The 27508-nt window shown below is 45.8% G+C and overlaps 1 protein-coding gene across 1 annotated transcript in view; it reads right to left on the bottom strand.

Annotated features, from left to right (window-relative positions):
• PPAN (peter pan homolog) overlaps positions 1 to 27508 on the bottom strand; it is a 121585-nt gene that overhangs the window by 6416 nt on the left and 87661 nt on the right. Inside the window, exons 7-9 of the mRNA XM_069231810.1 lie at positions 8689 to 8796; positions 5915 to 6038; positions 3598 to 3676 (exon numbers count right to left, since the gene is read on the bottom strand). Of these exons, the coding sequence (XP_069087911.1) occupies positions 3598 to 3676; positions 5915 to 6038; positions 8689 to 8796 (311 nt within the window). The remainder of the gene's footprint in view (positions 1 to 3597; positions 3677 to 5914; positions 6039 to 8688; positions 8797 to 27508) is intronic.

Here is a 27508-nt window from a genome sequence, read left to right as displayed (position 1 = left end):
GAACTAGGCAGAGTACGATTTATGTCATGCACACATGAAATTTAGATGCTGATAGTTTCATCTGTGTAAAATACATATGGATTAGTATATATTGATGCCCAGAGCAGCATCATCCCAAAACTTGGTTGCCCAAATTCAATAATGAGGTAGCATTTCAAGTTCTGCACACTGCATGCCTTCCTTCGCTAACCCCATCTGTTTTTAGGTCGAGTGCGCAAGCGCTTTGACCTGTTGTAAGTATTGTGGGCTTTTAACCACACCCATCGCTTTCACTCATTTGTGGTCCTGCCTTTCAAAAATCACTTGATGTCATTGGTAAATGCTTTACGTTTGTCCTGCCTTGAGGCTGTTTTTTTCAAGCCTTGCAGACTGCCCGTCAAAAGGATTATTGCACGATTGCCGATATACTTCAGCGTGGGCAAACTATTTTTTTTTCGTCTCTCCTCTTCGTGCTGCATGGTGGCCATGGTGCTCACAGCTCAAACATGCACAACGGCGTGAACTCAATTGGCTGTATTGGAGTGCTGGGTCACAGTGTTAAGTTACATATTAGAGTAATTTGTTGTGGCTCTCCCCTTAAAACACTTGAAACTGGTAAATGCTTTACATAAAACAGAAATCCTCAAAGCAAAGGCGGCTCTCCCGGTAAAGCGGGAGAGCAGGTACTACAATATTCACTGCACTCATGAAACTCACCCCATAATGCTTTGCAGGGCTTACTTTCACAAAACATTTTTGCTCATAACTCAGCCTGCAGTGGTCCTATGACAATGGGACCACCTACAAAACATTCACCACAACGTGCTCTTCTGTCTAGGTTATCTCTAGGTCCGCACACTAGTTTGGTGGGGACCTCAAAATAATAACCCTTCACACCATTAGCGTTCACGGCTGGAACTTTTGTTTTACAGCTGGGAAAAACTTGTGATTTAAGGGCTTTGTTTATGATATCATTGCTATAGGCCCGCTACCACTGAAAACATGAAATGCAGCATACTCATCTAGGGGCTAAATATATGGGTACACTATTATTTATTAACATTTTATTTTTGTGTGGTTGTGCCCTCCAGGGGCTAATTATATAGTTTCATGAGCATGTTTCTTACAAATGCTATTTTCATTGTGGTGTTCTCTAGGGGCTGTTTTAAGTATTAGTCATAAAATATTTGTGGAATGGAAACTTGTCCCATAATGCTTTGCAGGGCATTACTTTTACAAAACATTTTTGCTCATAACTCAGCCTTTGGTGGTCCTAAGTCAATGGAACCACCTTCAAAACATTAACCACAATGTGTTCTTTCAGTCTACAACATCTCTGAGCCACTACACTATGCTAGTGTGGACTCGAAAAGATTTATCTCTACCAGCATTCATTATCTTTTTAAGCTCTCATGACTGGAACTTTTGATTTACAGCTGGGAGAAGTTATGTTTGATGGGTCTTGTTTGTAGTATAATTGCAAAAGGCCTGCTAGCCTTGCAAATACACAACACCCTCTAGGGTCTAAATATATGGTTACACTGCATTACTTTCTCCCATTCTTTTTTCATGGGGCTATGCTCTCTAAGGGCGGACTATGGTTACATGACGAGGTTTCTTCCAAATGCTATTTTTATTGTGGTGTGGGGCTGTTCCGAGCATTGCAGTCAACATACTATAATATTCGCAGCATGAAAACTCACCCCATAATGCTTTGGAGGGCATTACTTTTACAAAACATTTTTGCTCACAACTCAGCCTGTGGTGGTCCTAGGACAATGGGACCACCTTCAAAGCGCTCTTTCTACATCACCCCAGGGTTCCCACACTAGGTTAGTGGGGACCCCAAAATAATAAACCCTTCACCATTCAGTGTCGTAAGCTTTCTCATAGCTAGAACTTTGTTTTCACAGCTGGGAGAAGTTTTAAAGGCCTTGTTTGTAATATCAGTGCAGTCGGCCTGCTAGCCCTAAAAAAAACCTGCCAGGGGCTAAGTGTATGGTTACACTGCATTCCTTCCTCCTGTTTTTTCCCCTCTAGGGGCTATGCAATATGATTACCAGACCATGTTTCTTACAAGTGATGTTTTTTTTATATGGTGTCCTCTTGGGGCTGTGTTGAGCATTACAGTCTAATGCCAAAAGTTTATTTCTGTAAAAGGTTTACATGATAATTGTATATGTTTTAATAATCTCTCCTTATCACAATTATGACCATAATTCAGGCCAATTTAACATCCTTATTACACTAGGACTGTTTGAACACTCTTGATATGTTTGGGTGATTTCTTGTTTATTTCTCCCCTGTGGCTGTCTTGTGTCTTGTGTCTTGTGTCTTTTTTTGGGCAATTGTGTTAGCAAGCCAGCAAATCTGATGGTGGGGTGGTGAAAGTGGTATTTTATAGGAATTACCATGGCAGATTTAAATTGGGATGCGAAATGGCAACATTTTCATTTTTCTTGCTGCAGATAGAGGAAGAAGGTGAATGGAAATGCTTTAGTTATATGCAAGGCTGCTGGAATTATATGGCATGAAAAGATGAAATTATGAGGCAGAGTTGACCAATTTATTTGGAAAGAAAAGTGCAGTAATTTACAATGTAAATAGTTCTAACGCAAGCAAATGCAAGACTTATTGCATTGCAAATGCCTGTTTTAACCCATGAAACTATTTCACAAGCTCAACTCTAGATTGCTTATTTTGACATCCATTCTATATTGACAACCATCCTATATTAACAACTTTTTACATCTGACCCATAGCTCCGAGTGCTTTAGGGTTCAAGGTACATCATACTCATGAAAGCATACACTGCAAAAAAGTTGGTGGTTACTTCTCTTACCCATATAGATGGGACACTGCTAAGCAAATTTGGATCCACTGCTATTTTGTGACAGGGACAAGACAGATTTGTATTTGTTTGGCTCCAGTATGCAGTAGCACATTGAGCATGCACAAAAAAAACTAAGCAGTAGGTGTGGAAGAGGGGAATCACATAATTATTAGTGGCAGATATAAAATCAAGCATTTTTAACTATCACTTGTTTTTAACCTCTACACTTGTTTTAAAATGAGGCGTTCTATACGTCGTCTTCTGTGACACAACAGGGCCTACCTACATGGTACTTACTATCAAGTACATATATGCACCTGAGCACTTTTAACCTGTTCTTTACAAACTACTCATACTTTTCTATCCAAGAAACACTCGCCATTTCACATGGTGTAACAGCCAAGTTTAGCATGATGGATATTTGGTCTCAGAATGGCCAGCAGTGTCGATATCCCAACTTGATTTCGGGAAGGCAGATTATTTTGCACCATTTTCAGCCACCAATTGCAGAATTTAACCAAAACAGTCCATAATACCTGTAGATTTTTATTTCAATATTTCAAAAGAACACCAGAGTAATAAGTTTTAAAAAAACTGCAATAAAAAGGTAGAAAATTGTGTTGTTCTCTGTCAATTAACACAAAAGAATGTGACCTGAATAAAATCAGAATTTTTAAAAACACAATTTTGACAATTAAAAGGTCAGAAGATAAGCAGAAGGTTGCTGGCTATGAAACAGATATTGCCCTTGCGCTCGAGTGTCAGTAACATTAATTGGAACTTACTGAAACTGTGATAAAGCACATTTCCGTCATTCAAGCCTTCTTCAATCTTCAAGAGTTGGAGAGTCATCCTTGGTCCAATCTGAGAAATAAAATAACAGCTGTTTTGTCAACGGTATCAAAGTTCATAGCATTTACACTGGGGCAGAAAGAACACAACAATAAAATTATGCCAAAACTATACATACAATTATTTTGTAGAAAAGCAGGCATATACATACTAGTGATAGTTTAAGGGCATGGCACGTCTTGAAATGGGAAAGTTTTTCGCTTTGTGCTTCTGTAGGTGGGATGATAAAGGGAGGAGAAATCTTGTGACCCACTGGCCAAACCCATACATACATGAGGGCAAGTACGCTCTGGGCTGTCTCTGCATGAAGCATCACATTAGGGGTCCAGGTCTTACCACCCTCTACTCTCACAATCCACAGGAGCTGTGGTGCTCTAAAGATTTGGAAGCCAATCATGTCCACAAGAGAGTTCATAATATAGTATCCTACAAGCCCCTGCACCCTGGTTAAGGCCATCCAATAGACAACTCATGGGGTATAGCAACATTAACGTGAAAGTTGGGAAAAAGCTAGGCTCAGAATCCAACCACCTTGACCAAGTTAGTCTTATTTCATGCATTTTGGTTTTGGCGGGTGATGGCACATGAAATAAAAAGATATTTAACACTGTAAACACTCCCAACAATTTCTATGCAATGTCCATTAACTTGGTTCTTGAAGTATTTATTACACTAAAAAAAATATGAGTTATCCTGATTGCTGTCATGATGCACGTTTCCTTACCTTAATAACTAAGCGATGAGCCAACTATTTTGGCAATACAATTCAGAACTTGACACAAGGTTTAAGACTGGATTTCGATGCTGCACTCCCTTTATCCACATTTCACAGCTCATTCACGTCAAGGATTCTTGAGTTACCTCTTGCTGCCGTTAAAACTAGATCACCCCTGGCCCTGTGTCTGGTAAGGTTCCTGAAATGTTTACCCCCAGTCATTGAACTTAAAGCAGTAACTACCCAGTCCCTCTGTAAGTACAATGTTCGTGAAGTGTGGAAATAAACAGGTATCATACCCTTAGTCAAAAAGATTAAAGCCTGATTCAGATTCTAAGAAGTCACCTAACTTTAGACCTTGATCTCCCCCCTTAAAGCTACCACAACGTTTATTGAAGCCCATGTTTACAGAATGCTGGTGTGGTATCTAGAGGCATCTAATGTCTATGACACCCCTCAATCAGGTTTTCAATCAGGTTTTACATCTGAATTTATACGGATTACAGTCCTCAATAGGATCTAATTTAGTCTTGACAGAAAGAAAAAATGCAACTATCTGATCCTTCTAGATCTGTCTGCTGACTTCGACAAAGCCTCCCACCATATTCTGATGCATAAGCTGCTTTAAGTCAGTTTGGGCAGCCATGTCCTTTATTGGTTTCCCTCCTTCCTATTCAGTAGACTTTATTCTCCCCTGCCACCTGCCTTTCAAGCTCGGATTTCAAAAATCTTCCCTGTGGTGTTCCTTAAGGCTCTATATCAAGTGTACCCTTTTTAACCTTTATGTGGCACCACTTTCTGACATTACCCAGTCTTCCAGATTAATATACTTTGGCTACTCAGCTTACCAAGCTGCAAGCTGACTTTTCATTAACCCCCCCTCCTCCACCTCAAACCCCTGACTTCTTTCTCAACTGAGAGGCACCCTAGAATTATTTTCAACAAAAGCGTATGTTTCCTGGAGTATGCATCTGCAGACGTTTCCTCCCATATTTTTCTGCTAAGGGTCTGAAAAAATCCTTACACTTAGACTGCTGAAAGACTGTAATCCAAGCATCGATTTTACCAAGACCTATATTCTTCTGTCTTTGAAGGGCTACCAAAACAATAAACGCACAGATAGCAAGTTATGCAGAAGGCAGCTGCTCGCCTGCCATTAGTGATAAGGAAATTCAAGCCCATCTCTTATCACTTACATAATCTCAGGCTGCAGTGGAATAGATTTCAAAAATAGGTATAGGTTGTAGAAGGGGCCCTTTTTCATCAGACCACGAAAACAAAAGCACAAGACCATAAAGATTGATCTTTTACTTGGGGTAAATAAGTGCACTTTAGCATTGTCACTGTTACTTTGCCCGACACATTACATTTTTCATACTTTTGCTAAATGTGTTTGCAAGATTTTTGGCACTTGCTACCGCCTACCAAGTGGTAAGAGTTTGAATGCTGTGTAACAGTGACAAACAGCAAAGAGAAAACTGTAGACTGCCACAGTATGGTATGTAGTGGAATGAGTGGTTTTACATCACACTAACCTCAGTGAGCCTCACTGCACTCTGCTGGGCTTTCATGTTGCCTCGGCCAGCATACACCTGTGGAAGCTCTGTTATGTTGTGTTCCTCATCCTGTTCGGCTTCGCTCTCAGACAAGTTGGCACCTCTTAAGAGAAAAGATTTAAAAAAAACAAAAAAAATAAAATAAAAAAAAACACAAATGAAAATGCACCAAACACTTCATTCATTACTCAACAAAAAAAAAAAAAAACAATCTCCAGAACTTGCCCAGTGTCCCAAAAACTAAAAATGGGGGGCCAACAGTAGACTTTGTCCAGAAACCAAAATTAATGCAGATCTAATAGCTTTCATTTGAAAGCGTGTGGCTCTGATTCTACTAAGGTGCTCACAGAAGTTGAGCAGGGGACGGAAAAGGATCCCACTTTTCACTCACTAGAGAAGAGCAATGCATCTGGCTTCTCTATCAAGGCCAGGGAATAGCAGAGTATTTTGCAAAGGGAGCAGATATAGGACAACTGGGCATTGTGAGAAGCTTGAGCTACAGAGAGTTAAGAGTTTGAGGCACATGGATAATGCAAACAGACAGAAAACAGATGGACAGTGTAAGAAGACTGAAGCACCTGGATGGACGGAGTGAACAAATTTGTGGCATGTGGACTTATGAGATATAGAGGCACATGGACAGAGTATGAGAAACAGACAGAATGTGAAGGACATGGAGCAAATTGAGATTTTCAGGGTGTGGGACACAGAAATGCAACACGAGATGCTGGGAACACAGACGTGTGGTGCTTGAGACAGCTAGCCTGAGAAGTCGGCTTCACAGAACTTATGAGTAGCTTAAAACACACCTAGTTTTAGGAGGTTAAGACACGGGGTCAGAGTGCGACGAGAATGGAGTACAGATAGGCAGCAGAAGGGGGCTGGGCCATCAGCCAGAATCTGAAGTGATGCCAGCACAAAGTGCGAACAACTTGGGCTACAGGAACAAACTTAGGTCAAATGGATTTACATGGAGGGGTATATCCACCACACTTACGGTGTCAGGGGTTTGTGGCACAGTGTGAAGAGCCTGTACCATCACATAGAACTGTAGTGCATTAAATGTCTTTTATATTGCACTGAATGTAAAAGTTTGGTCATTTCCAAGTATTGTAAATAACTGGTGTTTAATATTAGACAGTCTAAAGACAATCCATCTGTTGCCCTCACAAGTATGAAAGGCAAGGTCAACAGACCATAGATTCAAATTAATGCTGTTTTGACAAGTGAAATGCACAATTGTTTGGGAATGCCTAACAGAAAGAAAGGCATAGACAACTCATCTGAACAATAACGGACACACCCAACCAGAAATTGAATGCTCTGCTTTTCTTTGAGCCTGGCATCTTTAAAGGCACAAATGAGAACTCCAAGTCCAGAGAAAGAACCATAGGTTCTTGAGAAAATCTGCCTTGAATAGATTTCTGTTATGTCCCTTTACTCACAAAAACAACAGCATAAGGAATGCATGGAGAGTGGTCTGTTTGGTGTATGGTGAATGCTAATACGTTTTGCCCAAATTATGTTACAAGATGGTTTGTTAAGAGGATGCAGAGCTTTTCCCTCACTGTAGGCAGCAGCATCTGTTACAGCTTCAATGAGTGCATGAGGCACCTTCTGGGATTAGGAGATTGGCTAATGAAAGCATCACTCACATTTGTAGCTCAGTGGTATGAAACGAAGAAAAGGCATGGAAAGCAGGCAGATCTAAATTTACCCTGTCAGTCATTAGAAGGACTGTCTTCCATCAGACACCAGAGGTAATTTTTTTAAGAAAATGAATGCGCTACATTTTGTACGAACACTGGCAAGCCTCACACAGAACTCATTTTATTCAACTGTCCAGAGGAAATGCCCAACTACATACAAGGCCACAATTTCGTTTCACACATCACGAGATATCATGGCATGCTGTACACCTCTAATTAGTTTCTGTTGCACCTGGGAGCACTGAGCTACAAATACAAGAGTGAGTGCATTTAATGCAGGATAAATTACAGCACGCTTGTGTCAAACATCCCCATTAGTGGTCTCTGTTTAAAGGACAAGCCTTATGTTCAGTGATATGAATTTCAATTTTTGTGCCCTATGTTAATGTCCTGTGCAAAACACAAGCCATATATAGCAGCTTACGGGGAACTGCAATAATTTACTCAACTATAGAACTCTCTACAGCTGGCATCCAATACTGGAAGAAGGAACAGAAACTTTGCTGACTTTCAGAGCATCAGAAAAAAACATTAGTACAGGAATGGAAATGGAGTAATGTGATTAACTGTTATAAGCAGAGTAGGGTTAAGAAAAAGTGTAGGTTATGTCCAAATTAAAAGGTTCTTTGTAGTTACAAATAGCTAAAGAAGCCAAAAGGTTTGTATTTCACGTACAAGTAACATCAGTAACCTGGAGAGTGGCAGCCTGCTTTCTACAAATTCATTTTATTACCCCAACTTGCAGAAAACAAGTATGCACTTGCATTGACAGTTACTTTAGTGGTAGACATTAATCAACCACCTTACTGACAGACAGACAGATATATAGATAGATGGTATTAAGGTATACATCCCCACTGAACTATCGTTGTGTGCCCCTTTCCCCTCCCTTATCTCAAAAATACCCTCTAAAGCCTTTAGGCTCTTGGTTTTGACTCATTGCACCAGAGTTAACATTTCCACAAACTACTGACCAAAACAATACAGTCTTATTCAAAAGACCATGAATCAGAATGATCATGGGTCATGTTAGATACCACTTACTTTACCAAAAGTTCGCTAATGTCCTCCCACTTGCTCATATTTGGGAACTTCTCCTGCAACAACTTCTTCATTCCTTTGCTCATACCTACAGGAACGACTTTCAGACTGCTGTAGGGGACAAAGCATGACCGGCATCAACAGAGGCATCACTTCCTACAGGGACAGACAACAGTGTAACACTACAGGAGATCAGTGAAAGTACAATTGGCCTCCATTTCCAGTAGATATAGAAGACCTAATAACACAATCAGGTGTATTTTTTACATTAAAATAATAACTATCTGAAGAAAATGTGCTTTGAAAAATTATCCATTCTACAACAACGCAATAGTCACTGACCAGTAGGAGTAGTTTTGCTGCTTGAAAAGTTTCTGGATTCATAGCATTATTCCACCATCTAGTGATTGGATCTGGAATGTTCTCTTTGCTCCTTGTCAGCGGTTTTGTGTGTTCTCTTGGGAGGCCAAACTAAAATGAGCTTGGGTTTGCAAAAAGATGCTTTGGAACTCTCCATCCCACCTGTGCTTCTTTGTTGGCAGTTATGTTTGGTAAAGATGTGCGTAGATTACCCTCTGGCTGCCTTACATAAATCCTCAATGGACATACTGGCGATGAATGAGAGGGTTGCTCCCCCCTTTTTTTTTTTTTTTTGGTAAATGGGTTCTTGGCCTTCCCCCCCCCCCCGAGCAACTTCTGCTGCTGCATGGCATTTCTATATAGTGTGTAATGCTCATCTTACTGTAGGAAGCTGGCCGGTTGTGTGGTAAGCACCTGTGGTGTTATCACTTTGTACCTGGTCCAGGCATCCCCTATTAGTAGACAGTGTCTAGAAGCCGGGCTCTCTACAAGTAGCTGTGGATAAGCAGCCATGACTGGAAACCAACGGTGGATCCTGACATAAGAGGACCTGCAAAAGAAGAGGACCAAGTCCAGTTTGAGTCTGAGTGTCCGGCTGTGGCAGTAGCTACTACCCACCCTTCTGTGGATGCAGGACCATTTCGACAGTGGATGAAGAAAGTCAGCAGTGCAGCACAGGAGCAGAAGAGGAGCTCCAGAAGTGATGCAAGTGATATTCCACATTGGAGGTTGCGATGCAGTCGGTCAGTGGCTTTAGAAAACCACCAACAAGGCTTGGCAAGTGCAAGAGTCGGAGAAGAGGGGTTTGCAAGGCCCAGGGGACTCTACCCAAGGAAAGGAGTCTGAGGTGATCCTCAGCATCTGGGTGAGTCACAAGAAGAGGAAGCATCCCCCAAAGGCGACCCACAGGCAGCAGGCACAGGAGTCGCAGTTAGGCCCTCTCAGCACACCTGAGGAGGGGTCCTACGTTGCTGGAGCAGCAAGCAGGAGACTGTTTGCAGGGAAGGGTGCTGGAGGCCGGGGCTACACGGAGCCTTAAGACCCCTTGGAGGAGAAACAAACAAGCCTTGGTAGCTGCAAGAGCCATGGTGCACAGGGGTACTTTCCTGCAAGGAGAGTCAAGTACTTACCGTCTCCCAAGTTGGACAGCTGGTAGATGGGACCAAGGGGACCACTCCAGACCACCACCTGTGATGCAGGATCCATGCAGTTCTGGAGGAGAGAGTATCTACACAGCCAGTTGTCGTTGCAGTTGGTGCCTGCAGATGCAGGGGAGCGACTCCTTCACTCCAAAGGAGATCCTTCTTACTTCTTGTGCAGGCTGAAAACTCATCACCCTCAGAGGATGCAAAGCCAGGGAAATGTTGCAGCTGCTGCAAGGAGCAAGAGAAACAATGTGGCAGAGTGTAGTTGTCACTGTAGTTGCAGAGTCGATTCCTGGAGGGTCCAGTTGCAGTTCTGGTGGTCAGAAGATAAAGCAAACGATGCAGAGGAGTCCTGCTGGAATACTGCACGTCGAATCTGAGGACCCACCTGAGAGGGAGACCCTAAATAGCCCTGGAAGGAGGACTGGTCACTTAGCATTTATGAGGAGGGGACTGTGACGTTACCTGCCTGACCTGGCCACTCAGATGTTCCCAGGGGCCTCTGCCCACCTTGGATTCAAGATGGCAGAATCCAAGGTGGGCAGAGGCTGGAGGAGCTCTGGGCACCACGCCTGGGGTGGTGATGGACAGGAGAGTGGTCACTCACCCTTTCCGCTGTCCAGTTTCGTGCCAGAGCAGGGGCCTGGGGGGGGGGGGAGGGAGGGGGAGAGCAGGGGTCCCTGGACTGGCGCAAACCGGTTTATGCAAGGAGGGCACCAAATGTGTCCTTCAAAGCATACTGGTGTCTTGAGGAGGCTACCCCTGCCAAGCATGTAACACCCATGTTCAAAGGGTGGCAGCAGCGTGGGCTGCAGGGAAAACCCTGAAAGACTGATAGGAGTAATGCTGGGGGTCCTCTAAGGAGCCCCCAGAGTGCATAGAATCCTACAACCAATATTTGCAACAGTATTGGGGTATGATTCCAAAATGTTTGATACCAAACATGCCCAGGTTCGGAGTTACCATTATGCAGTGGGACACAGATAGTGACCAGTGTCCAGTACATGGGTAAAATGGCTTCCCCGCACTTGCGAAGTACACAGTAATGGAGCTGAAGTTCGTAGGGACACCTCTGCTCATGCAGGGGTGCCCTCACACACAGGTACCTGCACCATGCCCTCTGGGCTAGGAACACCTGGCTCAGGGGTGACTTACAGTGCCCTGGTGCAGTGATCCGTAGTGGAAGGGTGCATGTGCCTTTTTATGCAGGCTGCAGAAACATTTTGCATGGGCTCCAATGGGTGGCAGAATAAATGCTACAGCTCACTGGGGACCCCTGGTGCTCAAATGCCCTGGGTACCCAAATACATATTGTAAGGAAATGCCTCCTTGGCATGGTTACCCCCTGACTTTTTGCCTTTGCTGATGCTATGTTTTGAATTGAAAGTGTGCTGAGGCCTGCTAACCAGGCCCCAGCACCAGTGTTCTTTCCCTAACCTGTACTTTTGATTCCACAATTGGCACACCCTGGCATCCAGATAAGTCCCTTGTAACTGGTACCTCTGATACCAAGGGCCCTGATGCCAGGGAAGGTCTCTAAGGGCTGCAGCATGTATTATGCCACCCTAAGAGACCCCTCACTCAGCACAGACACTGCTTACCAGCTTGTGTGTGCTAGTGAGAACAAAATGAGTAAGTCGACATGGCACTCCCCTCAGGGTGCCATGCCAGCCTCTCACTGCCTATGCAGTATAGGTAAGACACCCCTCTAGCAGGCCTTACAGCCCTAAGGCAGGGTGCACTATACCATAGGTGAGGGTACCAGTGCATGAGCACTGTGCCCCTACAGTGTCTAAGCAAAACCTTAGACATTGTAAGTGCAGGGTAGCCATAAGAGTATATGGTCTGGGAGTCTGTTTTACACGAACTCCACAGCACCATGATGGCTACACTGAAAACTGGGAAGTTTGGTATCAAACTTCTCAGCACAATAAATGCACACTGATGCCAGTGTACATTTTATTGTAAAATACACCACAGAGGGCACCTTAGAGGTGCCCCCTGAAACTTAACCGACTATCTGAGTAGGCTGAATGGTTCCAGCAGCCTGCCACACTAGAGACATGTTGCTGGCCCCATGGGGAGAGTGCCCTTGTCACTCTGAGGCCAGTAACAAAGCCTGCACTGGGTGGAGATGCTAACACCTCCCCCAGGCAGGAACTGTAACACCTGGCGGTGAGCCTCAAAGGCTCACCCCTTTGTCACAGCCCCGCAGGACACTCCAGCTAGTGGAGTTGCCCGCCCCCTCCGGCCCCGGCCCCCACTTTTGGCGGCAAGGCCGGAGAAAATAATGAGAATAACAAGGAGGAGTCACTGGCCAGTCAGGACAGCCCCTAAGGTGTCCTGAGCTGAGGTGACTAACTTTTAGAAATCCTCCATCTTGCAGATGGAGGATTCCCCCAATAGGATTAGGGATGTGACCCCCTCCCCTTGGGAGGAGGCACAAAGAGGGTGTACCCACCCTCAGGGCTAGTAGCCATTGGCTACTAACCCCCAGACCTAAACACGCCCTTAAATTTAGTATTTAAGGGCTTCCCTGAACCTAAAGATTTAGATTCCTGCAACTACAAGAAGAAGGACTGCCGAGCTGACAAACCCCTGCAGAGGAAGACCAGAAGACACCAACTGCCTTGGCCCCAGACTTACCGGCCTGTCTCCTGCCTTCCAAAGAACCTGCTCCAGCGACGCTTTCCAAGGGACCAGCGACCTCTGAATCCTCTGAGGACTGCCCTGCTTCGAAAAAGACAAGAAACTCTCGAGGACAGCGGCACTGCTCCAAAAGAACTGCAACTTTGTTACAAGGAGCAGATTTAAAGACCCCTGCAATTCCCCGCAAGAAGCGTGAGACTTGCAACACTGCACCCGGCGACCCCGACTCGACTGGTGGAGAACAACCAACTCAGGGAGGACCCTCCGGCGACTCTACGACTGTGAGTAACCAAAGTTGTCCCCCCTGAGCCCCCACAGCGACGCCTGCAGAGGGAATCCCCAGGCTCCCCCTGACCGCGACTGTCTGAACTCCATTTCACGACGGCTGGAAAAGACCCTGCACCCGCAGCCCCCAGCCCCTAAAGAAACGGAACTTCTGTGCAGGAGTGACCCCCAGGAGGCCCTCTCCCTTGCCCAGGTGGTGGCTACCCCGAGGAGCCCCCCCCTTGCCTGCCTGCATCACTGAAGAGACCCCTTGGTCTCCCATTGAAACCTGAAGGAAACCCGACGCGTGTTTGCACACTGCACCCGGCCGCCCCCGCGCTGCTGAGGGTGTACTTTCTGTGCTACTTTGTGTCCCCCCCGGTGCCCTACAAAACCCCCCTGGTCTGCCCTCCGAAGACGCGGGTACTTACCTGCTGGCAGACTGGAACCGGGGCACCCCCTTCTCTCCATTATAGCCTATGTGTTTTGGGCACCTCTTTGACCTTTGCACCTGACCGGCCCGGAGCTACTGGTGTGATAACTTTGGGGTTGCTCTGAACCCCCAACGGTGGGCTACCTTGGACCAAAAACTGAGAACTGTAAGTGACTTACTTACCTGTGAAAACTAACAATAACTTACCTCCCCCAGGAACTGTGAAAATTGCACCAAGTGTCCACTTTTAAAACAGCTTATTGTGTTTTATGTGAAAAGTATACATGCTAAAGTAATGATTCAAAGTTCCTAGAGTACTTACCTGCAATACCTTTCAAACAAGATATTACATGTAAAATTTGAACCTGTGGTTCTTAAAATAAACTAAGAAAATATATTTTTCTATAACGAAACCTATTGGCTGGATTTGTCTCTGAGTGTGTGTACCTCATTTATTGTCTATGTGTATGTACAACAAATGCTTAACACTACTCCTTGGATAAGCCTACTGCTCGACCACACTACCACAAAATAGAGCATTAGTATCTCTTTTTACCACTATTTTACCTCTAAGGGGAACCCTTGGACTCTGTGCATGCTATTCCTTACTTTGAAATAGCACATACAGAGCCAACTTCCTACATTGGTGGATCAGCGGTGGGGTACAAGACTTTGCATTTGCTGGACTACTCAGCCAATACCTGATCACACGACAAATTCCAAAATTGTCATTAGAAATTGATTTTTGCAATTTGAAAAGTTTTCTAAATTCTTAAAAGTCCTGCTAGGGCCTTGTGTTAGTCCCTGTTAGCATTTCTTTTAGAGTTTAAAAGTTTGTAAAAGTTTGAATTAGATTCTAGAACTAGTTTTAGATTCTTAAAAGCATTCCAACTTTTAGAAGAATAATGTCTAGTACAGAGATGAATGTGGTGGAACTCGACACCACACCTTACCTCCATCTCCAGATGAAAGAGCTAAGGTCACTCTGTAACATAAGAAAAATAACAATGGGCTCCAGACCTACCAAAGTACAGCTCCAAGAGCTGTTGGCAGAGTATGATAGAGCCAACCCCTCTGTGGATAACACAGAGGAGGATGATAGTGAACTGGAGGAAGAATCCCCTCCACCAGTCCTATCTAGGGAGAACAGGGCTTCTCAAGCCCTGACTCCAAAAATAATAGTCAGAGATGCTGGCTCCCTCACAGGAGGGTCCAGCCTCTCTGAAATCACCGAGGATAACCCCAGTGAAGAGGACATCCAGTTAGCCAGGATGGCCAAAAGATTGGCTTTGGAAAAACAGATCCTAGCCATAGAAAGGGAAAGACAAGAGATGGGCCTAGGACCCATCAATGGTGGCAGCAACATAACTAGGGTCAGAGATTCTCCTGACATGTTGAAAATCCCCAAAGGGATTGTAACTAAATATGAAGATGGTGACGACATCACCAAATGGTTCACAGCTTTTGAGAGGGCTTGTGAAACCAGAAAAGTGAACAAATCTCACTGGGGTGCTCTCCTTTGGGAAATGTTCACAGGAAAGTGTAGGGATAGACTCCTCACACTCTCTAAAAAAGATGCAGAATCTTATGACCTCATGAAGGGTACCCTGATTGAGGGCTTTGGATTCTCCACTGAGGAGTATAGGATTAGGGGGGCTCAAAAATCCTCGAGCCAGACCTGGGTTGACTTTGTAGACTACTCAGTAAAAACACTAGATGGTTGGATTCAAGGCAATGGTGTAAATGATTATGATGGGCTGTACAATTTATTTGTGAAAGAACACCTATTAAGTAATTGTTTCAATGATAAACTGCATCAGCATCTGGTGGACCTAGGACCAATTTCTCCCCAAGAATTGGGAAAGAAGGCGGACCATTGGGTCAAGACTAGGGTGTCCAAAACTTCCACAGGGGGTGACCAAAAGAAAGGGGTCACAAAACCTCCCCAGGGGAAAGGTGGTGAGACAGCCAAAAACAAAGATAGTAAAGAGTCTTCTACAGGCCCCCAAAAACCTGCACAGGAGGGTGGGCCCAGAGCCTCTTCACAAAACAATTCTGGGTACAAGGGTAAAAACTTTGATCCCAAAAAGGCCTGGTGTCGTAACTGTAGTCAGTCTGGACACCAAACTGGAGACAAGGCCTGTCCCAAGAAAGATACCACTTCTAACTCCCATCCAGCTAAAACTGGAATGGCCAGTCTCCAAGTGGGATCCACAGTGTGCCCAGAGCAAATCAGGTGTCACACTGAAGCTACATTAGTCTCTGAGGGTGGGGTGGATTTAGCCACACTGGCTGCCTAGCCCCCTAACATGCAAAAATACAGGCAGCAGCTCTTAATTAATGGGACAAGTGTAGAGGGCCTGAGGGATACAGGTGCCAGTGTCACCATGGTGACAGAGAAACTGGTTTCCCCTGGCCAATACCTGACTGGACAAACCTATCCAGTCACCAATGCTGACAATCAGACTAAAGTACATCCCATGGCAATGGTAACTTTAGAGTGGGGAGGGGTCAATGGCCTGAAACAGGTGGTGGTCTCCTCAAATATCCCAGTAGACTGTTTGCTTGGAAACGACCTGGAGTCCTCAGCATGGGCTGAGGTAGAACTGAAAACCCATGCAGCCATGCTGGGTATCCCTGAACTGGTGTGTGTCAAGACTAAGGCACAGTGCAAGGCACAGGGTGAAAAAGTAGAGCTGGAGTCTGAAAAAATGGCCCAGCCTACCAAGAGGAAAGGAAAGTCAGCTGGGAAACCAGCTGCAACACAACACCAAAAAGAGAACCTCTCTTCTCAGGAAGAAGTTCTGCCCTCTGAGGGAACTGAGCCTATGGAGCTGGAACCTTATCAGGTTGAGCTCTTGGGCCCAGGGGGACCCTCAAGGGAAGAGTTGTGTAAGGGACAAGAAACCTGTCCCTCTCTTGAAGGCCTTAGGCAGCAAGCTGCTGAAGAGTCCAAAGGCAAGAAAAATGGAACACATAGGGTCTATTGGGAAGATGGACTCCTGTACACTGAGGCAAGAGATCCCAAACCTGGTGTCACTAGGAGAGTGGTAGTGCCTCAGGGTTTCAGAGAGTTTATTCTGACCTTAGCCCATGATATTCCCCTTGCTGGGCATTTGGGACAAACCAAGACGTGGGAGAGGTTAGTCAACCACTTCTACTGGCCCAATATGTCCCAGAAGGTTAAGGAGTTTTGCCTCTCCTGCCCCACCTGTCAATCCAGTGGTAAGACAGGTGGGCATCCAAAGGGCCCCCTCATTCCACTTCCAGTGGTGGGGGTCCCCTTTGAAAGAGTGGGTGTGGACATAGTTGGTCCACTAGAACCTCCCACAGCCTCAGGAAATATGTACATCCTAGTAGTAGTGGATCATGCTACTAGGTATCCTGAAGCTATTCCCCTTAGGTCGACTACTGCCCCTGCAGTAGCCAAGGCCCTCATTGGTATCTTTACCAGAGTGGGTTTCCCTAAGGAGGTGGTGTCTGACAGAGGTACCAACTTCATGTCAGCATACCTAAAGCACATGTGGAATGAATGTGGAGTGACTTACAAATTCACTACACCATATCATCCACAAACTAATGGCCTTGTTGAGAGATTCAACAAGACATTAAAGGGCATGATCATGGGGCTCCCAGAAAAACTCAAAAGGAGATGGGATGTCCTCCTGCCATGTCTGCTTTTCGCTTACAGAGAGGTGCCTCAGAAGGGAGTAGGTTTCTCACCCTTTGAACTTCTGTTTGGCCACCCTGTAAGGGGACCACTTGCTCTTGTTAAAGAAGGCTGGGAGAGACCTCTTCATGAGCCTAAACAAGACATAGTGGACTATGTACTTGGCCTTCGCTCAAGGATGGCAGAGTACATGGAAAAGGCAAGTAAAAACCTTGAGGCCAGCCAACAACTCCAGAAGTTGTGGTATGACCAAAAGGCTGCACTGGTTGAATTTCAACCAGGGCAGAAAGTCTGGGTTCTGGAGCCTGTGGCTCCCAGGGCACTTCAGGACAAATGGAGTGGCCCTTACCCAGTACTAGAGGGGAAGAGTCAGGTCACCTACCTGGTGGACCTGGGCACAAGCAGGAGCCCCAAGAGGGTGATCCATGTGAACCGCCTTAAGCTCTTCCATGACAGGGCTGATGTAAATCTGTTGATGGTAACAGATGAGGACCAGGAAGCTGAGAGTGAACCTCTCCCTGATCTCCTCTCATCAGACCCTAAAGATGGCTCAGTAGATTGAGTGATCTACTAAGACACCCTCTCTAGCCAACAACAGTCTGACTGCAGGAAGGTCCTGCAGCAGTTTGCTGAACTCTTTTCCCTAACCCCTGGTCAGACACTCCTGTGTCCACATCATGGGTACACAGGTGACAGCATGCCTGTCAAAAACAAAATATTTAGACAGTCTGACCAAGTTAAGGAAAGCATCAAGGTGGAAGTCCACAAGATGCTGGAATTGGGAGTAATTGAGTACTCTGACAGCCCCTGGGCTAGCCCAGTGGTGTTAGTCCCCAAACCTCACACCAAAGAAGGAAAGAGAGAGATGAGGTTTTGTGTGGACTACAGAGGTCTCAACTCTGTCACCAAGACAGATGCTCATCCCATTCCTAGAGCTGATGAGCTAATAGACAAATTAGGGGCTGCCAAATTCTTAAGTACCTTTGACTTAACAGCAGGGTACTGGCAAATCAAAATGGCCCCTGGAGCAAAAGAAAAGACAGCATTCTCCACACCGGATGGGCATTATCAGTTCACTGTAATGCCCTTTGGTTTAAAGAATGCCCCTGCCACCTTCCAAAGGTTGGTGAATCAAGTCCTTGCTGGGTTGGAATCCTTTAGTGCAGCTTATCTGGATGATATTGCTGTCTTCAGCTCCACCTGGCAGGATCACCTGGTCCACCTGAAGAAGGTTTTGAAGGCCCTGCAATCTGCAGGCCTCTCTATCAAGGCATCCAAATGCCAGATAGGGCAGGGAACTGTGGTTTACTTGGTACACCTTGTAGGTGGAGGCCAAGTTCAGCCACTCCAGCCTAAGATCCAGACTATTCTGGACTGGGCAGCTCCAAAAACCCAGACTCAAGTCAGGGCATTCCTTGGCTTGACTGGGTACTATAGGAGGTTTGTGAAGGGATATGGATCCTTTGTGACAGCCCTCACAGAACTCACCTCCAAGAAAATGCCCAAGAAAGTAAACTGGACTGTAGAATGCCAACAGGCCTTTGACACCCTGAAGCAAGCTATGTGCACAGCACCAGTTCTAAAAGCTCCAGATTACTCCAAGCAATTCATTGTGCAAACCGATGCCTCTGAACATGGGATAGGGGCAGTTTTGTCCCAAACAAATGATGATGGCCTTGACCAGCCTGTTGCTTTCATTAGCAGGAGGTTACTCCCCAGGGAGCAGAGTTGGAGTGCCATTGAGAGGGAGGCCTTTGCTGTGGTTTGGTCCCTGAAGAAGCTGAGACCATACCTCTTTGGTACTCACTTCCTAGTTCAGACTGACCACAGACCTCTCAGATGGCTGATGCAAATGAAAGGTGAAAATCCAAAACTGTTGAGGTGGTCCATCTCCCTACAGGGAATGGACTTTATAGTGGAACACAGACCTGGGACTGCCCATGCCAATGCAGATGGCCTTTCCAGGTTCTTCCACTTAGAAAATGAAGACTCTCTTGGGAAAGGTTAGTCTCATCCTCTTTCGTTTGGGGGAGGGGGGGTTGTGTAAGGAAATGCCTCCTTGGCATGGTTACCCCCTGACTTTTTGCCTTTGCTGATGCTATGTTTTGAATTGAAAGTGTGCTGAGGCCTGCTAACCAGGCCGCAGCACCAGTGTTCTTTCCCTAACCTGTACTTTTGATTCCACAATTGGCACACCCTGGCATCCAGATAAGTCCCTTGTAACTGGTACCTCTGATACCAAGGGCCCTGATGCCAGGGAAGGTCTCTAAGGGCTGCAGCATGTATTATGCCACCCTAAGAGACCCCGCACTCAGCACAGACACACTGCTTACCAGCTTGTGTGTGCTAGTGAGAACAAAATGAGTAAGTCGACATGGCACTCCCCTCAGGGTGCCATGCCAGCCTCTCACTGCCTATGCAGTATAGGTAAGACACCCCTCTAGCAGGCCTTACAGCCCTAAGGCAGGGTGCACTATACCATAGGTGAGGGTACCAGTGCATGAGCACTGTGCCCCTACAGTGTCTAAGCAAAACCTTAGACATTGTAAGTGCAGGGTAGCCATAAGAGTATATGGTCTGGGAGTCTGTTTTACACGAACTCCACAGCACCATAATGGCTACACTGAAAACTGGGAAGTTTGGTATCAAACTTCTCAGCACAATAAATGCACACTGATGCCAGTGTACATTTTATTGTAAAATACACCACAGAGGGCATCTTAGAGGTGCCCCCTGAAACTTAACCGACTATCTGTGTAGGCTGACTGGTTCCAGCAGCCTGCCACACTAGAGACATGTTGCTGGCCCCATGGGGAGAGTGCCCTTGTCACTCTGAGGCCAGTAACAAAGCCTGCACTGGGTGGAGATACTAACACCTCCCCCAGGCAGGAACTGTAACACCTGGCGGTGAGCCTCAAAGGCTCACCCCTTTGTCACAGCCCCGCAGGACACTCCAGCTAGTGGAGTTGCCCGCCCCCTCCGGCCCCGGCCCCCACTTTTGGCGGCAAGGCCGGAGAAAATAATGAGAATAACAAGGAGGAGTCACTGGCCAGTCAGGACAGCCCCTAAGGTGTCCTGAGCTGAGGTGACTAACTTTTAGAAATCCTCCATCTTGCAGATGGAGGATTCCCCCAATAGGATTAGGGATGTGACCCCCTCCCCTTGGGAGGAGGCACAAAGAGGGTGTACCCACCCTCAGGGCTAGTAGCCATTGGCTACTAACCCCCCAGACCTAAACACGCCCTTAAAGTTTGTATTTAAGGGCTTCCCTGAACCTAAAGATTTAGATTCCTGCAACTACAAGAAGAAGGACTGCCGAGCTGACAAACCCCTGCAGAGGAAGACCAGAAGACACCAACTGCCTTGGCCCCAGACTTACCGGCCTGTCTCCTGCCTTCCAAAGAACCTGCTCCAGCGACGCTTTCCAAGGGACCAGCGACTTCTGAATCCTCTGAGGACAGCCCTGCTTCGAAAAAGACAAGAAACTCCCGAGGACAGCGGCACTGCTCCAAAAGAACTGCAACTTTGTTACAAGGAGCAGATTTAAAGACCCCTGCAATTCCCCGCAAGAAGCGTGAGACTTGCAACACTGCACCCGGCGACCCCGACTCGACTGGTGGAGAACAACCAACTCAGGGAGGACCCTCCGGCGACTCTACGACTGTGAGTAACCAAAGTTGTCCCCCCTGAGCCCCCACAGCGACGCCTGCAGAGGGAATCCCCAGGCTCCCCCTGACCGCGACTGTCTGAACTCCATTTCCCGACGGCTGGAAAAGACCCTGCACCCGCAGCCCCCAGCCCCTAAAGAAACTGAACTTCTGTGCAGGAGTGACCCCCAGGAGGCCCTCTCCCTTGCCCAGGTGGTGGCTACCCCGAGGAGCCCCCCCCCCCTTGCCTGCATCGCTGAAGAGACCCCCTTGGTCTCCCATTGAAACCTGAAGGAAACCCGACGCGTGTTTGCACACTGCACCCGGCCGTCCCCGCGCTGCTGAGGGTGTACTTTCTGTGCTACTTTGTGTCCCCCCCGGTCTGCCCTCCGAAGACGCGGGTACTTACCTGCTGGCAGACTGGAACCGGGGCACCCCCTTCTCTCCATTATAGCCTATGTGCTTCGGGCACCTCTTTGACCTTTGCACCTGACCGGCCCTGAGCTGCTGGTGTGATAACTTTGGGGTTGCTCTGAACCCCCAACGGTGGGCTACCTTGGACCAAAAACTGAGAACTGTAAGTGACTTACTTACCTGTGAAAACTAACAATAACTTACCTCCCCCAGGAACTGTGAAAATTGCACTGTGTCCACTTTTAAAACCGCTTATTGTGTTTTATGTGAAAAGTATACATGCTAAAGTAATGATTCAATGTTCCTAGAGTACTTACCTGCAATACCTTTCAAACAAGATATTACATGTAAAATTTGAACCTGTGGTTCTTAAAATAAACTAAGAAAAGATATTTTTCTATAACGAAACCTATTGGCTGGATTTGTCTCTGAGTGTGTGTACCTCATTTACTGTCTATGTGTATGTACAACAAATGCTTAACACTACTCCTTGGATAAGCCTACTGCTCGACCACACTACCACAAAATAGAGCATTAGTATTATCTCTTTTTACCACTATTTTACCTCTAAGGGGAACCCTTGGACTCTGTGCATGCTATTCCTTACTTTGAAATAGCACATACAGAGCCAACTTCCTACACATATACTAGGGACTTATATTGAACACAGGCAAAACACATTGACAGCAGGCAAAAAGTGGGGGTAACCATGGCTGAAAGAGGGTACTTTCCTACACTTACTATGGTTGTTTTACTTACTGGTGTCCCCTTGGAGGCGTGGCTAAAGGAGACAGAATTAGTTACTCTTTCGGATTGTCACAGTTTCCTGAATGTATGACAAGCCTGCTCTTTGGTTATCTAGCGTGTGTAGTGCCCATTCTGACCTATACTTTGGCTTTTAGAATTAAGCAGGCAGGTGTATGTTTTAATGATGTGAAAGTTTGAAAAAACCTTTGGCAGGAAATGATGGCTATGCGTGCATCACTACCATGTCCTTGTGAATTTGCAGGTATGGTTCTTGCACTGTGACAGCTTGCAGCTCACCAACTTGGTGCAGTGAAGGTTCATGCCCTGTGCCAGTTCTATAAGATCTGAGTACCATGTATGTCTTGCCCACTGTGGGTAGATTAAGGTAAGTGTCATTGTATGTTTGTATTTCTCTATTACTAGTAGTATTACAGAAACTGGTGGAAATCGATATGCACAGGTCTTACACCCCTGGCTTGGGGGATCTGGCTGTGATGTGCTGACATTTTGCGTTCACCTGTGACACGCACCGCTGGTGTTCCCTAGTTCTGAAATTATCATGCCACCCCTTTTCCGATTTAGCTCCCACTTCTGTGAGATGTTTGTCTGCTTGCTAAGCAGGTCTGTGTTCTGCACTACTGCTAAGTGCATCGTGACCAGTATGATGTGTGTCTCAATAGCGTGTGATCTATCTACACCTGCAAAGTTTTTCTCATGATGTGTCTGAAAGGTCTTCAGTACCAGAAATGAAAATGTCACTTACCCAGTGTACATCTGTTCGTGGCATCAGTCGCTGAGATTCACATGGTCTGCATAGCTCGCCATCTGGTGTTGGGTCGGAGTGTTACAAGTTGTTTTTCTTCGAAGAAGTGTTTGAGTCACTGGACCGAGTGACTCCTCCTTCTGTGCTCATTGCGCATGGGCGTCGACTCCATCTTCGATTGTTTTCCCCGCAGAGGGTGAGGTAGGAGTTGTACTATAGTAATAGTGCCCGCGCAATGAAATGTGTAAGTATGTACCTATTAAAGGTTTAAATAATATATATACAAATGTACAAAATTGAAGGTAACTTCTGAACTGCTACAGGCTTCCGGGGAGGTGGGTGGGCCCATGTGAATCTCAGCGACTGATGCCACGAACAGATGTACACTGGGTAAGTGACATTTTCAGTTCGATGGCATCTGTCCCTGTAGATAGACATGGTCTGCATAGACTAGTAAGCAGTTATTTCCCCATAAGCGGTGGTTTAGCCTGTAGGAGTAGAAGTTGTCTGAAATAGAGTTCTTAATACAGCTTGACCTACTGCAGCTTGTTGTGCGGATAGCACATCTATACAGTAGTGTTTGGTGAATGTGTGAGGCGTAGACCATGTGGCTGCCTTACATATTTCATGCATTGGGATGTTTCCTAAAAAGGCCATTGAAGCACCTTTTTTCCTTGTTGAATGTGCCCTGGGAGTAATGGGCAGTTGTCTTTTTGCTTTAAGGTAGCAGATTTGGATGCATTTAACAATCCATCTGGCTATACCTTGTTTTGATATTGGGTTACCTGCATGAGGTTTTTGGAATGCAATAAATAGCTGTTCTGTCAATGTAGTACATTAATGCTCTTTTGACATCTAATGTATGTAGTGCTCTTTCAGCCACAGAATCTGGCTGTGGGAAAAAAACTGGTAGTTCTACCGTTTGATTTAGATGGAACGGTGAAATAACTTTTGGTAAAAATTTTGGATTAGGTCGTAGGACGACCTTATTTTTATGTATTTGTATAAAAGGTTCCTGTGTTGTGAACGCTTGAATTTCACTTACTCTTCTCAGAGATGTAATGGCGATGAGAAAGGCAACTTTCCAGGTTAGGAATTGTATTCCGCAAGAGTGCATGGGTTCGAAAGGTGGGCCCATGAGTCTTGTTAGGACCACGTTTAGGTTCCATGAAGGAACAGGTGGTGTTCTTGGTGGTATAATTCTTTTAAGACCTTCTATGAATGCTTTGATGACTGGTATCCTATACAAGGAAGTTGAATAGGTAGTCTGCAGGTATGCAGATATTGCTGCAAGGTGTATTTTAATAGAAGAGAAGGCTAGCTTTGCTTTTTGTAAATGGAGCAAGTAATTTACTATATGTTTTGGAGTTGCGTCTAGTGGTTGAATCTGATTATGATGGCAGTAACAAACAAATCTTTTCCACTTACTTGCGTAGCAGTGTCTAGTGGATGGCCTTCTGGCCTGCTTTAAGACTTCCATACACTCTTGGTTAAGTTGTAAGTGTCCGAATTCTATGATTTCAGGAGCCAGATTGCTAGATTCAGCGATGCTGGATCTGGGTGTCTGATCTGTTGGTTGTGTTGCGTTAACAGATCTGGTTTGTTGGGCAGTTTGATGTGGGGTACTACAGATAGATCTAGCAGTGTTGTGTACCAGGGTTGTCTTGCCCACGTTGGGCAAATGAGTTTGAGTTTGTTTTGACTCAATTTGTTTACTAGATAAGGGAGGAGAGGGAGAGGAGGAAAAGCGTAAGCAAATATTCCTGACCAGTTCATCCATAGGGCATTGCCTTGGGATTGCTTGTGTGGGTATCAGGACGCGAAGTTTTGGCATTTTGCGTTCTCTTTTGTTGCAAATAAGTCTATTTGAGGTGTTCCCCAGAGTGTGAAGTAGGTGTTCAGAATTTGTGGGTGGATTTCCCATTCGTGGACTTGCTGGTGATCTCGAGAGAGATTGTCTGCCAGTTGATTCTGGATCCCTGGAATAAACTGTGCTATTAGGCGAATTTGATGGTGGATTGCCCACTTCCATATGTTTTGAGCTAATAAGCTTAACTGCGTTGAATGTGTTCCTCCTTGTTTGTTTAGATAATACATCGCTGTCATGTTGTCTGTTTTGACAAGGATGTATTTGTGGGTTATGATTGGTTGGAAAGCTTTTAGTGCTTGAAAAACTGCTAATAATTCTAGATGATTTATATGCAGTTTTGTTTGATGTATGTTCCATTGTCCTCTTATGTTGTGTTGATTGAGATGTGCTCCCCACCCTGTCATGGAAGCATCTGTTGTTATTATGTACTGTGGCACTGGGTCTTGGAAAGGCCGCCCTTTGTTTAAATTTATACTGTTCCACCATAGAAGCGAGAGGTAAGTTTGGCGGTCTATTAACACCAGATCTAGAAGTGACCCTGTGCTTGAGACCACTGTGAGGCTAGGCACTGTTGTAAGGGCCTCATGTGCAGTCTTGCGTTTGGGACAATGGCTATGCATGAGGACATCATGCCTAGGAGCTGTAGTATTGTTCTTGCTTGTATTGTTTGATTTGGAGACATGTGTTGAATGACTCTGTTGAAATTGTGAATTCTTTGTGGAGTTGGCGTTGCTACTCCTTTTGTCGTGTCTATTATGGCTCCTAGATATTGCTGTACTTTGCTTGGCTGAATGTTGGATTTTGCAAAGTTGACGGTGAACCCTAGTTTGTAGAGGGTTTGTATGACTTGATTTGTGTGGTTTGAGCATTGTATGAGCGAACTGGTTTTGATTAGCCAGTCGTCTAGATACGGGAATACATGTATTTGCTGCCTTCTGATGTGTGCAGCGACTACTGCTAGGCATTTTGTGAATACCCTTGGAGCGGTTGTTAAACCGAAAGGCAATACTTTGAATTGGTAATGTATTCCTTTGAATACAAACCTTAGATATTTTCTGTGTGATTGATGTATTGGTATATGGAAATATGCGTCTTTGAGGTCTAGGGTTGTCATGTAGTTGTGTTTTTTGAGCAATGGTAACACTTCTTGTAGTGTGACCATGTGAAAGTGGTCTGATTTGATGAATGTGTTTACTACTCTGAGGTCTAGAATTGGTCTCAGTGTTTTGTCCTTTTTTGGTATCAAGAAGTACAGTGAATAAACTCCTGTATTTGTGTGCTTGGTACCAATTCTATTGCATCTTTTTGCAGTAGTGCTTGAACTTCTATCTCTAGAAGCTGTGAATGGTGTTTTGATAAATTTTGTGATTTTGGTGGTATGTCTGGAGGGAATTGCAGGAATTCTATGCAATAACCATGTTGGATAATTGCTAGGACCCATGTGTCTGTAGTTATTTCCTCCCATGCTTCGTAATATTGACCTATCCTTCCCCCCACTGGTGTTGTGTGGGGGGGGGGGGGGGGGAGTGACGTGTGAGTCACTGCTTGTTGGTAGTGGTTTTGGGGCTTTGAAATCTTCCTCTATTCCTAGGGAATTGCCCTCCTCTATACTGGCCCCGAAAGCCTCCCCTGTACTGTCCCTGGTAGGTGGACGGTGCGGACTGTGAGGTACTGGCTTGTGTGGCCTGACCCCGAAACCCTCCTCTAAAAGGTGTTTTGCGGAAGGTGGTATAAGATCCTCTGCTCTGCGGGGAGTAGAGTGCGCCCATGGCCTTGGCAGTGTCAGTGTCCTTTTTGAGCTTTTCTATGGCTGTGTCGACCTCCGGACCGAACAGAAGTTTTTCGTTTACTGGCATGTTAAGTACTGCCTGCTGAATTTCTGGCTTGAATCCAGACGTTCTGAGCCATGCGTGCCTACGGATGGTAACCGACGTATTAATGGTCCTTGCGGCTGTGTCTGCTGCATCCATAGAGGAGCGTATTTGATTGTTGGAGATGTTTTGACCCTCCTCAACAACCTGTTTTGCTCTTTTTTGTAGATCTTTTGGGAGATGTTCAATGAGATGCTGCATCTCATCCCAGTGGGCTCTGTCGTATCGCGCTAGCAGCGCTTGTGAGTTTGCGATGCGCCACTGGTTTTCTGCCTGGACAGCGACCCTCTTCCCGGCTGCATCGAACTTTCTGCTTTCTTTATCTGGGGGAGGTGCATCCCCAGAAGTGTGTGAATTTGCCCGTTTTCTGGCAGCCCCTACCACCACAGAATCTGGTGGCAGCTGAGAGGTGATGAATACAGGGTCCGTAGGAGGCGCCTTATACTTTTTGTCCACTCTAGGCGTTACTGCCCTACTTTTAACTGGCTCCTTGAAGATCTCCTTTGCATGGCGTAGCATGCCTGGGAGCATAGGCAGGCTTTGGTAGGCGCTGTGGGTGGAGGAGAGGGTGTTAAATAAAAAGTCATCCTCTACTTGTTCAGAGTGTAGTTCCACATTATGGAACTGAGCTGCTCTAGCCACCACTTGTGAATAGGCTGTGCTGTCCTCAGGTGGTGATGGCCTAGTTGGGTATGTGTCTGGGCTGTTATCAGACACTGGTGCATCGTACAAGTCCCACGCGTCTTGATCTTGGTCGTCGTGGCTCATGGCGGTGTGAGCTGGCGAATGTGACGGGGTGTAAGTTGGCGAAGCCGGAGTTACAGGTGGAGGCGAGGGAGGAGGTGTTACCGTCTTTGCTGTTTGTTGCTGAGGAGCCTCTCGTGCCCCAAACTGAAGTGTTCTCTTTCTTTTGACAGGTGGAAGGGTACTGATCTTCCCTGTCCCATGCTGAATAAAGATACGCTTTTGCGTGTGATCCACTTCAGTGGA

This window comes from Pleurodeles waltl, chromosome 4_2 (genome assembly GCF_031143425.1).
Source record: "Pleurodeles waltl isolate 20211129_DDA chromosome 4_2, aPleWal1.hap1.20221129, whole genome shotgun sequence".
NCBI lineage: Eukaryota > Metazoa > Chordata > Amphibia > Caudata > Salamandridae > Pleurodeles > Pleurodeles waltl.
This window is presented reverse-complemented; position numbering and strand designations above follow the sequence as displayed.